Source organism: Neodiprion pinetum, chromosome 2 (genome assembly GCF_021155775.2).
Source record: "Neodiprion pinetum isolate iyNeoPine1 chromosome 2, iyNeoPine1.2, whole genome shotgun sequence".
In the NCBI taxonomy this organism is placed as follows: domain Eukaryota; kingdom Metazoa; phylum Arthropoda; class Insecta; order Hymenoptera; family Diprionidae; genus Neodiprion; species Neodiprion pinetum.
The window spans coordinates 40,036,742-40,049,627 of record NC_060233.1 but is presented as its reverse complement, the minus strand read 5'-3'; the positions used below and the strand labels follow the sequence as shown (position 1 = coordinate 40,049,627).

At 42.7% G+C, this 12,886-nt stretch overlaps 2 protein-coding genes across 5 annotated transcripts in view; one reads left to right on the top strand and one right to left on the bottom strand.

Annotated features, from left to right (window-relative positions):
- Positions 1-12,886, top strand: part of Adsl (adenylosuccinate lyase) — a 42,408-nt gene that overhangs the window by 16,109 nt on the left and 13,413 nt on the right. The window lies entirely within an intron of this gene.
- LOC124211084 (protein snakeskin) lies at positions 8,042-12,041 on the bottom strand. Of its 3 annotated transcripts, none has more exons than XM_046609793.2 (4): positions 11,579-12,041; positions 10,673-10,896; positions 10,417-10,602; positions 8,042-9,018 (listed from the first exon to the last, which is right to left on the bottom strand). In XM_046609793.2, the coding sequence occupies exons 2-4, from the start codon at positions 10,760-10,762 to the stop codon at positions 8,797-8,799; spliced, it is 498 nt and encodes a 165-aa protein (XP_046465749.1). In that variant the 5' UTR covers positions 10,763-10,896; positions 11,579-12,041; the 3' UTR covers positions 8,042-8,796. The 3 variants fall into 3 exon arrangements, with proteins under 3 accessions (XP_046465749.1, XP_046465748.1, XP_046465750.1); XM_046609792.2 differs by having other exon boundaries at positions 11,674-12,041; XM_046609794.2 differs by having other exon boundaries at positions 11,870-12,041.

Here is a 12,886-nt window from a genome sequence, read left to right as displayed (position 1 = left end):
GGACCGTAAGGTAATTAATAACATATAGTGATAATTATTTGTAGTCGAAGAAAAATTTGCAATTAAAGAGCATGCTAGAGAATTCAAATTTACCGAATTCATCGTTTCTTTTGAATCGGAATTGCGCCTGTTACTTTCCGGCAAACAAATCGGGCTGCCCGAAGGTCGGTTCACCTTCGCAGAAGTGGAACTGAGAACGATCGATCAAATTACTTACAAATCACGTATAAATCGTTCTCTAAAAATTTTTCTGTCAAATTAAATTTTACAAGGCTGATCGTCGGTCACTATTTTCACTATGAATCATTTTATACATCAGTTTAATTTAAAGTTTCGAGTATAAAAAATTTGGTTGAACAATTTTTTCCCATTAGAGTTATTGTCCACTTGTATTTCATTTACTAAATCTTGTGTACAGTGTTACATTTTCATAATGCGAAAAAAGAGAATAAAGAAAATAAAAAAAAAACAAAGAAACAGCGATATAATTGAAAATAGGAATACTTCTGATGAGGCGAATAACACTGTTGGTAGCACTTGCTTAATTACTACGTAATACTTAACTCTGATCAGTTACTTTGGAGTCGCGTATTTTACGTCTGAAAGTCACTTTTCACTTTCTTGAGACGACTTAACTGCTACCAGCCTTGCATTATTTTTTTTGAATTGGTTTTTAGTGAGAAAATGTTATTGTACACACCTCAGTCGTTCAGAAGGTGATGTGCAGATAGATGCGATCGATTCAACCTTGTTATTCCTTTGAAAGATATTCCTTTGAGACGTGCTTTCACTGTGGCTGAAACGGCAAGAGATTAATTTTCGTTTAAATTTTTACCTCTCTTATACGCGTAATAATTTTGACCTGAGAAACTCACACGAAATCGTTTTTTATTTCTAAACTCGACGGAACCTGAGATTCTTGATCGGTACTCGAAGCTGGGACGTCGGTGTTTTGGGTTTGGGGAATGTTTATTTTGTCCGAACTTCGCGGAGTAATGAAATTCATTGGCATGGGTTTTACGGAGCTTTTTCTCTTCGACCCTGTCGAGCCTCGGTCGACTTTCCCAATCGCTCTATACTTTCGAATGAAAACGCGTGAGTTCTTACGGAACATCAATCACGGATCGTTTTTGTTAATTTCACTAATTACGGGCGAAACGTGTGAATACCTTGCTTGTTCGGCCGGCGCTTCTGAAAGTCTGGGTGACGCCGCCGAACCGATGACAGTATCATATTCCTCGACAATAACTTCCTGCGAGGCATTTCTGACGATGCTAAAACGTCGGTGTTAAATTCTCAAGCTCGAAGCATTAAAATCGAGAAATTAAAATATCGCGAAACTCACTCTAGACTTTCTTCGGTCGTTTCAACGTTGCTCAAAACTTCGGATGATGAAGATCTTTGCCTCGATGGTGCTTCCGATTTTATTTCATTCAGAGTTCCAAGTAACCTGATACCTTCACCCTGAACCTCCGCTCCTTCCGTACCTCGCTTCCCATTCAAAGTTTCGCGTTCATCCTGAATCGCGACGTTAACTTTTTCGGAGCCTTCAACGTTCGTTCCCTTCTCTCTTTTAGAAAATGGATTGCAGAAATTGAGTTAATTTCATCTCCATCCGCGCGATAAAAAAATCCTTCGGAGACTCACGTCTGCCCCGTTTCCGTATTCTGGCACTTGTCCGTGACCACGATTGGCTTGGCCAATGGTGTCTGACATTTCTTGTTCTTTCTGATACAATGCGTCAATGTCGTTCTCGTCACCGGGTTTGGGAGGCCAGCTTTTTGCGCAATCAAACCAGCGCCGTGCGTCGGACAAGGACCTCGAATGCAAAACCTCAAATCATTTACCGAATCACTGTAATCAATGGTCTTACACTCACGAGTTTCGTAGACGCGCGGTGGCTTTTTGGCGATTACAAGCGTGGACTCGGTTGCTTCGAAACCTGAAAATCAGACCGTCGTGTTGTTAATCATTGCGATTTTTAGACGTGATTAGCCGTCTTCGTTTCGTACTCGAATTTGACTTTGGTGAAGTTCCTCTTTCCACTAGAGTCGGGGCTTTCCAATTGGCTGGTTGACTTGAGTCTGAAGAGAACCTGAAGACAACGAGGTTAAAATTTTTTTAAATATTCTGTAAGCGCGATTCCCTGAGAGACCGAAGAATTACGTTTTTGTGATAGGGTTTTGCACTCACAGTCGTAGACTTTGAATCATTGCCAAAACCGACGGACAGATTCCTTCTGGCGAGTAATCCAGTGCGGCCGAGCAAACTGGGCATGGCTGGAGAGTTTGAGCTGGTTTCTCCTCGACGGCAGCAGTTGCCTGAGAACGGTTGATGATACAGTACGTGTGTGCAAACCGCGTGCAACGCGCATCAAAAGATTCTACGCACCAAAGTTTCGTGATCCGTGAGTTCCGCTGATTCAACATCCTCCGTTTGAGTCTCTGCCGACTTCACGTAGCCGTTCGACTCCGGATCTGTCGGACAGTCGACGTACTCTCGTCGGGGACCAACGCCTATTCGATTGCTACTCCTTCGGGTGACCAAGTTTCCAGAATGACATGATCGCGTATTGTCCCGACTAACGCAGGTGGAAACGTCGTGCGCAATCGGCTGGACAAGAAACAACGAAGAACTTGATTAAGTTGGACAGATGCTCGGGTCATTGTTGTACACGCGTTTACAACGTCATGATGCAGTTTGCTAACGTTGTAAGATTTGCTGAATCTCGATTGAGCCTCTTCACTGTACTCGTCGTAAGCTGGTTTCCGGTAGAGTAACGTCAAGCTTTTACCCGGGACGCACGGCAGACACTTGCTCTTTGAATATGTGTATCGCCAGTACCTGTACATATGGATACTGGTGATCCAACGAAGTACTTTTCAACGCTTCAAAGCTCTACGATCGAGACTATTGAACGGAGTCAAAAAACTTGCATTATCATTATCATCGCGTCGAGGAGGAACAGGAGGGCTCCGATCAGACATAAGATGATTAGGGCCAGCACCGCGTCATTCCGCGATCTTCGGTAGAGGAAGAAGTAGTAGACAACCTGAGCTGCTAACATGAACAGGATCAGGCCGAACAGGTCAACGAGAAATATCTGTTGAGAGGGTCTTTGGTACTTTTTGGGTTTCTAACGGTTGCTGATTTGAAGATAGTTTCAGTCTTATACTCACTGGTAGGTCGGGCGTCAAAAATCCGCCGATTTGTCCAATGGTGTCGATGCCCATGATGATTGTGAACGTTGCGAACATCATTACTAAAATTATCGAGGTTACGGTGCCCAGTGAATTTTCAAGCCTTATCCATATGAATATTGTCAGCGAGAGGAGCATGATATCGATGATCTATTCAAGAGTAAAAATGCTCTTTATTTATTAAGGGTTTGGTCCGGCTTGCAGAGATAAATATATATGAAACGTTTCAACCAAGATCTCATTATCGTAACTGTAGTTGATCATTTTTCGTACGAGTTGGATCAGCCTAACAGGCCTTAACGAAATTGGGACTCTGCTTTGACACCAACGCCGCTCTTCCGGGGGCTTCATCGCGTATGATGTTTGTGATTCTGGTGGGCAAAGAAATAAAACAAGGTTATCGATGTCATCTCGAATCATTCTCCTCGTCTTAGGGATCCTGAAGTAATTTCAGGTGATAAAACCATCCTACATAATTCCAGAATTGAATATTAAGCGATCTTTTATCACCTGGAACATCGTCGCCGGACATATTTTCTTCCATGTCGTCGAAGGGTTGAAGAATGTACTTGGATTTATAATCTACTGAAAAATCAATTTTCGTTTCATTGAATAGAAAGTTTGACACTTTTATGACGTTCTTCGACATTCGATTTGTACTTTATTTTTGTTCCTTCGCTTTCTTTTTTTTTTTTAAGCTAAAGCCGAGCGGATTGCCAAGTTTCACGTGTTTGCTCAGTATTACAGTTCTTTGAACTAGGAAAATTCTATCGTTATACACATAAACTGATTGTCAGGTGTATTTTATTCAATCATCAAACTGCTAATATACAATATTTACAATCTGAATTATAAGGAAAACGTGCGGCAAGGAGTATATCTATTTTTTCGTCGGTACCTACAGAAAACCGTGACAAGCTTAAAAACTTAAATTGCGATCTTGAGGTAAAATACAGCTTGTACCTCGGATACTCGTCCAAATAACGCGAAGGCTTATTTCGGATGTTGATAGTGTCTTTTCGAACTTGGTTCCCGGCTCACTGTTCTCGGAGGGCAAAGGTCTGTCGCTGACGTAGATTCCGTACACGAGTTTGGCTGGATTGCTCTCACGGTGGCAGACGGTACCGAGCTGCAACCGCACCTGAATTTTTTTTGTTTAACGTCATCTTCTCATCAGTACAGGACATGTTTCAAGAAAAATACCACGACCACCGTAGTGAAAAAATCGAAGTCTAACTAACATGCCGAAGCCTTGTGCGAGGTGTAGAAACGTTGGACACATCCCGAAAGCATCTTGCCTACCGCGAATTCCATGTCCGGGATCCCAGTTGCTCGCACACACGGGACATTTCGGCATTGTCTGCGATGGTTCCTCCTTCATGTCGGCCATAACCTGGGGAATGGACACCACCGCTTTTTGAAAGTTCCCGACGAATAATCGTTGCACTTGAGAATATTGGAGAACTTGCAATTAATCGCCACACGTACCAACGACTCGACGTCCGATACCATCTTCCGTTGCGGTGGTTCCGTTTGCACCTCGATCATCCTGACGCGTACACCGGACGGTGCGTCCACCGGGCAATCGACGTATTGTCGACGATGCCCAACCCCCACCCTCCGGAATTTGTGCAGGTTAACCAAGTCGGGGTGAGATGGTCGTTGGTAGTCGCTGATGCTCGTCGTCACGTCGTGAATGCCATCCTGAGTCACGCAGTTTACCAAATTTCAGGTGACGAAAACTTATCCGAGGAATTTAGATTCCCGATCCGATTACTTACCTCGTAAAAGACTGGCTCGGACGTCACGACTGCCCTCGGTGAGAAATCGTTGCTTCGTTTGTAAATTGTGGTTACGTCGTTCGCCGGAGGACCGAAGGAACACTCCTCTACCCTCATGCAGGATTGACGCCAACTCCTGGAGAAATGGCAGCGTAAAACAGTGTGATTCGGCGTTTTGTGTCACTTACAGAATCATTAGAGTTATGTCCAGGAGAAACAGGACTGCCTCGATTATGCACAGGATCATGACCGAGAGGAGAAGGACATCCGGATGCGCCAGGTACAGCAGGATGTAGACGCCCTCCGCCGCTGCGGCGAACATCAAAAATCCTATTACGACGAACAGGAACATCTATTGCCGAGAAATTATTGAAACTTGATGGATATCTTGATCTGTATGCGCAAGGAGGATCAAAAGTAGAAAGTAACGGGGAAAAAAGTCAAGTTTATCTCACCGGCGCGTCGGGTAATGTTCTTCCCGCTATTTGACTGATCGTGTCGACGCCGAGGATGAATAGATAGGTCGCGAAGAGCGTGATTAGAACTATGACAGCCCCGTCCGTCAGCAGCTCGTTGTGTCTCTCCACCACCATGTAGATACTCAGCGCTAACAGACCCACGAGGATGAGCTTGTTGGGTGAAAATTCGAAACTTTAAACCTCGATAGAATTTTTGGAACTTTGAAACGAATTTAAGTAGATGCGAGGAGTTGGTTTAATGCGGTGAAAAAGTATGAATAGATAATTCGCACTAGCTCAATGGTTCTCAGAGGCCTTGATATTTGATGCATGCGGCCACACCAGCATTTTGGTCTCTCGGAAACTGTCTTGGGGATTTTCTCGCTTTTCTTTACGTTTGGACATTCGTTGTCACTTTTGAAACGCACCGTCGACGAGCAACCTCTCTCTTGACCTTCTGTCGGAAAAGAACGTGAAAAGGATATCATTCATTGTCAGTCAAAGTCCCATTTGGAGTTGATACGACCACGAAAACAAATATACGAAGCAATATAGGTTGAGTGTGTGAATTTTAAGTAAATTTTAGTCGAACTAACCCATGACAGAAAATTCCGATTTCGGTCCTGTCGGTCTCCCTCGCGATGCCTGCCTGAGCTCCTGGTCTAGTCGATATTCTCTTAACTTAACTTAACTTTGTGATATTTACTGAATAGAAATCGATCAACTGCTTAAAGTATTCAGAGTCTGACATTGATATAGCGATGACAGGCTGTTTCTTTTGTCTTCATGAGATTGGTTGCCAAGTTGCAAGATGCACGTGACTATACGATTTGACATGTTTAGGATACTGATCGGTAAATTGATTCCTCTTATCATCAACATCTTGTACGAGAAATCGCTGTTACTTCATTACGCCGTGAATTTTTATTCACGTCAAAGTAGATGGGATACAAAAACGAGTAAAACACTTTATATACGTAAGGAGCAAGCCGGATTTGGCGTTGAAATTTTGCTGCACTTTAATAGCCGTAGAGAAATATGAGTAGGACGTCGAGGAGATACAAGACCGCACAACTGCCTGACAGGCAAATAATCAACAAAAGTTCCCAGGATGATCTTCTCGACCAAATAAAAAAAATACCACCCGCAGCGACCAGGAACGATAGAGTGCCAACAACACCGAAAAGGAACATCTGAAACAGCGATACGCTAGTTACACCGAGCCAAGAGTTCTGCCATTTTTAAACAAGAGTGGGCTAAAAAAATTTCCAGCCAAAACAAAAATGCGAAGCAAAACTAGTGGAGAATTACCGGTGTGTCGGGTATCGGATCGCCGCCAAACTGGCTTATGATATCGATTAGAGCGATGAACAGGAAACTGCCGAAGAGAAGGGTCAGTAGAATTGCTGCAACGTTGTCGAAAGGAGTTGGCTTCTTTGAAATGGACCACACTGTGATGCCGAATAGAATCGCGACGATCAACTGATTGAAGGAACAAATTATAGGAACGATTGACTTCTCATTACAAGTAAGAAATCACTCACGAATTGAAATATTCGAATGGGTTTTGCCATGGGAAGGGTTATGTCGTCGTCCGATGTGCCCATCGACGGTGCGCATCCCTGTCTGAGAGTGGGACACGATGGATTCATTATCTTTGTTCAAGGTCAAACGTGATTCGAAGACCTGTTTATCTGAATTATTGGTTTTTTTTCATTAGCGCGACACACAAGGCCGATAAACCGATGTAATAAGACTGAAACATTTCCTATTGCACTTACACACTCACTCTCGATAACGTCGAAATCTGACGTTGAAGACATTTTGCAAATTTTGTTTACTCTGAAGTTTTCTTGAATCGTTTTTCCATCTCTAGCGATGTGTAATTTAGCTTTGTGGCGGGGGGGGGGGGGGGGGGCAATTGCGTGTGATTTCGTGGTTATATGCAGTGGTAAGACTGAATGTTGAAAGTTCACCTTAAAATGCAAATCTGAAACCGTTCAGATTCAAAATTAATCTAGTCCTGGAAACAAATTGGCCTTCTTTCGTATAGTTTCGTATCAGTAACAGCTCAGTTTGTTCTGAAATTGTTTTTTTTTTTTTCTCTAGCCGAGCTAAGTGCTTCATGTGATACAGTAATTATTTTCCCGGTAATTTTGTGATGTTAATTAACATTATTTAGAAGATTTTCCATATTTTCATTAAAATTTTATTTATAAACGCGTGGGTATACAAATATCTACAGTAGGTATTATGTAAAATATGATATATATATATATGTATGTATATTGTATAATATATGTATTATAGCGCGTCGTAGGTCTTGTAATAATCGAGATACAATGTGTAGTATAAATACATACAGATTCAAACATTAGTAGACAATTATCATGCATTTTCAGTACGTCGTTGAACAGTGGAACATATTACGACCCTTAACGTAAGGCACAATTAGGCATACCGTTATAGGATTTGGACGAAATTGTTGAACGTGCTACGTTGTAATAATAATATACCTGTATAAGTAAATGATCGAATCATATTTTCTTATATTAAATCGAATATATCAACATTTCAGTGCTCGAATTTTCGTTTCGTTTAAAACGTGAGTTCTGAAAAGGCGAGGGAATTAAGTCCAAATAGCTCGGGATACTCAATGTTCAAAAGTGCATCGACTTTCTTTATGGTTATCCGTCCACTGCAGTTGTACTATGTGAGCTCGATGCGAAAACTAGCGACGTGAAAATGAAATATGTAAAATATATTAATAACTACGATTGATACATACATCTGTTGTATAGAGTTGAAAGTATATGGCGCACAGCGAACAATTATTACAGTTATGGACTAGTTATCGGTTGTTGTTAAAACTGTTGAAACATTCCAAGTGAAATATGTCGTATGAAATTTACGGCTTATACGTGTAACAGCATGATGCAGGGATAAGGCAATATAACGTGTGTGATAACTCTGAATTATGGTAACTAACAAACCTATATTATTAATAAATAACAATTGATGAACAGATTAGTGATAATAAGAGGAAAAACGATTTTGAACACTGGAAATTAATTATAAATTGTACACCTACAAGCTATTTAATACATTCATTAATTCATTAATTATATTGAAAAACGGACTAATTTAGAGGTATAAACGGATAAGAAAAAAAAAAATCTTTGGCGTTTTTGGCCAATGCTCGTCGTCGTCTGAGACGATATGTTTTATGTATAAAACTCGAGTCTCTTTATGTTACGTCAACGTCCGTGTGTAACGTTGAATATTGAAGTGTATAACCGAAATCTTTTTTCTTTCGTCATCTTCTTCTTTGTTTGCTGACGTTGTTCATTGATCGCTCTACAAATACTGGTGAGTGATGTAAACGTCGAGGGCGAAGACCGCTGCGTCGATGAAGACGAATACCGCCCCCGATATCAGCATATCCATGTACTGCTTGCTGGCGAAGGTAGCGTTGTTGGACACATCGACGTAGTTTCCACGAAACTTTCGCCAGTTGTGAACTATCACGCTTCCGGCAACGACGAAAAGGAAGGCACCAACCGCGGGAAATAAGACAGCCTGAAAATTTCACGAAAAACAAGAAAAGCAGGATTAGGATCGTGTCTCAAGCGCCGCACAAAGGATATCGCTCTTTCGGCTGTTCGGTGTGAACGACGGCCTAAAGCTCGCGTCTTTATGCTCGCCTAAGCGAAAAACTGGGTCACGTTAGGTGGACTCGTATGCCTCTCCCTACGCTTGCTCGATTTTCTTGTATGCATATGCCTGCTCATAACCATTTCAGTTTAATAGCACGCGGTTCGGATTATCAAACAAACAAACATGGCCTGGTATGGCTGTAGTGGGCTAACCGTACGTACCTTGGAGGAAAATAAATTGCATATTGCTTTACGACCTGGTTGCATCCGGCGCAGAACTGATGCACTTTGACCGCATATTGCAAAACATTAACAAATCGTCGCGATAAGTTCAGTCAGTAAAGTAAGCACAGTTGTGACTCATTCGTGGTGTGATCGTCATCGCTGATGAGTGCCTGTCGTCGGATCCGTTGGGGGCACGTAGCTAACCCGCGAATTTTCGACGTGCCATTGTAATGATGTGCCAAATAAACGGCGCCTCATAATTGAGACCGAAATATGATGTAATTTCGTACCGAGAGCCACACCTGATAAATTATCCCAGTTGATTTTGAATTGGTAGGAAACTCAGGCGAGTTGTATAATAAGAGACTGTGGTTGAATAGCGTGTAATGCGTATGGCATCTCATCGTAGGCACATGCATATTACAGCAGTTGGGTACGCCGTCGAGTATTGAATCATATATTCTATCTCGAATACCTTGGAAAGATGAGAATTGACACACGTGCAAAACGGGTTTCCTTATGTACACTTAATACGCTTGTTTGCTTGAATATCGATTCTATTACAACTGTCTTACTGTGGAAAGCAATTTTTAAGTCACAGTAAATTTCATGACGGTATCATTCAGTGTTCATTCACGTACATTTCATGCATTTGCATAAATATGTGTATAACTTCACAGCCGGTATGGTGGCGCAAATTGTTACTTTCAATTCTTCAAGTTTTGTACATTTTCTAATCACGTAAGGTTTTTTACCCACTCGACAATGTTACCGAAGCAATAATTATCGACTTTGGCAGAATCGGATAAGTTCAATAGCTTTGAACGACTGAATATCTGGGATCTTTTACTGAAAAAACGAAATCGGAAAATGAAAAATTGATAAAAATTGCCAACGGTTTTTTTCGTTCTCCCATTTTGCTCGTAATGGAGGACATGAATAGTGTAATACGAAATATTGAGTAACAAATGACAGACGTTGCATGTATGGCTAGTGAAGTGAGTTCAAACTTGCAATTGTGCCTATGTACTCGACAATTATCACCGATTGTGTTACGCAAGTGTGAGCAGGTATAATGACAGTAGCGGTTATTTACCGTTTTCTTTGGTATACGATCACCCATGAGGTATCCGACAATGATGATCATGTTGATCAAGATATATCCGGCTATCGGGACATAGATTATACCGACATCGTCCAATTTCATTAGAGTTTTGTTGCCAATCCTGTGAAACGAGTTGAACGGATCAACGATCAGACCGATCGCAAAGACGGCCAGAATCTGGACAAAGAGAAACAGAACCGATTAGAAATCACTGCGTGTCAACGCAAAGTATCGAACGCTTGCTTACCACTTCGAGGATTTTCACGCCGATTGGAATCAGCTCATTGGAGGAGCTCTCTTTCGACTCCTCCAAATCTGGAACGGGATCCTCGGCCATCCTGACCCTTTGGTGTCTTGCCTTGCGTTCCTCCAGGTTTATCGATTTATCGATCGTTTTTGCAAAAAGGGTCAATCCGTCGCGGTTCGAGCTCTTCCTCGACTATTCGGGACAAATTCGCCTGCCGCTTTCACCTGCAAAGACCGTGTGCACGGTAATTAGATATCATAATAATTCAAGACGATGCCCTACGTGAACGCACTAACTCGAGTCTCGCAGGAACACTAGAATTTCACTTCATCTATGACTACCTAAACCTAAACTTATACCCTGCTACGTAGGGCTACTGCTATGCCCCTTTATACTACGGTGTCAAATTCCCTCGTACTGGACACCCGTCGGAAAAACTGTTCCGTTCTCTACGAGCAACGAACTCAGTGATCACGCCTCTCGTACAACGCGGTTCAAAACGCTGTGTTTTGTTCCCGAGTCAACAGTTGATCGCTTCAAACGTTCGACCATCAAAACCCAGGACGGAACAAGTTCGCTAGCTGTTGAACACTTCGAACCTTAGAGGCATCTCATGCACGAAAGAATTGTAAATTAAATGCGGTAAACGTTCGCGCCAATAATGTTTCCGGAGTGGTAGCTTATGATTTTAAACCGTTTAAAACGATTGTTTGTAAAACATTAAGGCAAGTTTTCCCGACAAACTATTGTGCGTCAACATCCATATCCCGTTTCCTGTTCATAGTCAGTGAAGACGAAAACGTTTGTCATGATCGCGACGTTCTGTATACCTAATAGATTTTAAAATATCTCAAACGCGACACACCCGTGGCTTAAAACAGTTTCACGTTGTGAGTTGAAGCACACCTGGAACTTAAACTACGGGTAGCTTTCACTGAATGTTTCCCCACAGCGTGAAAATCGCAGCGTGTTTTCACTGTAATCCATGATCAGACCGATACCTTGGAAGACACTGGGCGTAGTTTCGGCACTTCTAAACTTCTCTGGAAGTGAACTCCGGACAGTAATGAGAGGATCGCATTCGGCGGTGCAGCGAGCCGTGGATGGTCGGTTGTACGACCTAAACGTGAAAGGGCCACCAAGTTTCTCTGTGTTCCATACAACGGAATCAACGAACCACAGCAAAGCGAAACTCACCGAGGACCGAGTGTTTAACTACACGACACACGCGAGACTGAACCCAGCAGAGCGTCGATCGGTTGCAGAAGGCTGCACAACTTTGACTCACAACTCCCCTCGACACTCGGTTGTGCCCTGCGCCGTCAAGCCTGGACGAAGTTTTCCGCCACCACGACCCGCGTCCTCCGACCGTGTCGTCGTTCTCATCGTGCACGACTTCTTTATTCGTAATTACTAATTACACTCGGAGAACCACTTTATTGCAACGATCGCTATATCAGTGGGTAGGTGTGGCATCAGCCTCGTCAACGAATTTGCAATTTCCTTCTCGATGCGTCATTACCACGCTCGACTTACACGATAAAGCGAATTCTGGTTCCAGTTGTTCCAGCGTGTTTGCGACTTTGTTGATAGTTTTCATCATCGGAGTCATTCGGCTGATGATCGACTAATCTGCCTGCAGGCTGGGAAACCGATTGGCTCGATATTCACTCTTTTGGTTTCTTTGTTCACCGAGGTAAACGTTGGAGTGCTGGGTCAGTCAGATTACTTGGTACCTAGACTTGGCCATTTCCTTTGACACGCACATACCTACTGCCTATTTTCTAACTGTTTACGTTCAATGCCCGAGCACGTATTCCGTGACCCACATGGTTTGAATGAAAGCTTGTTGAATCGGTCGGCATTCTCTTGCGCGTACTACGAACCGTAGGTGTATTGCATAGAGTAGTACGCAACACGCAGTGTGCGGGAAGGCATGGGTGATAGTCCGATGTTGTTCTATAACGGTAAAAGTCGTTGGCTGCATGAATTCCCGAAATATCACGTGGGCCGAAAGGCATTAGACGAAGAACCTGCAGCTGCACAAATCAAAATGGTTGTACAATGTACAGTTATTACACACACTGGCGGTATTCTACGTCGGTATAATATGAAATTTCGTTTAGACAATCGCATCGATCCACGGATTGCGCAATCGGGCTTATGAAAACGGCGTGTTCGCGGAGGAGGTGCGGTTTCCTCTCTACTTCTCTC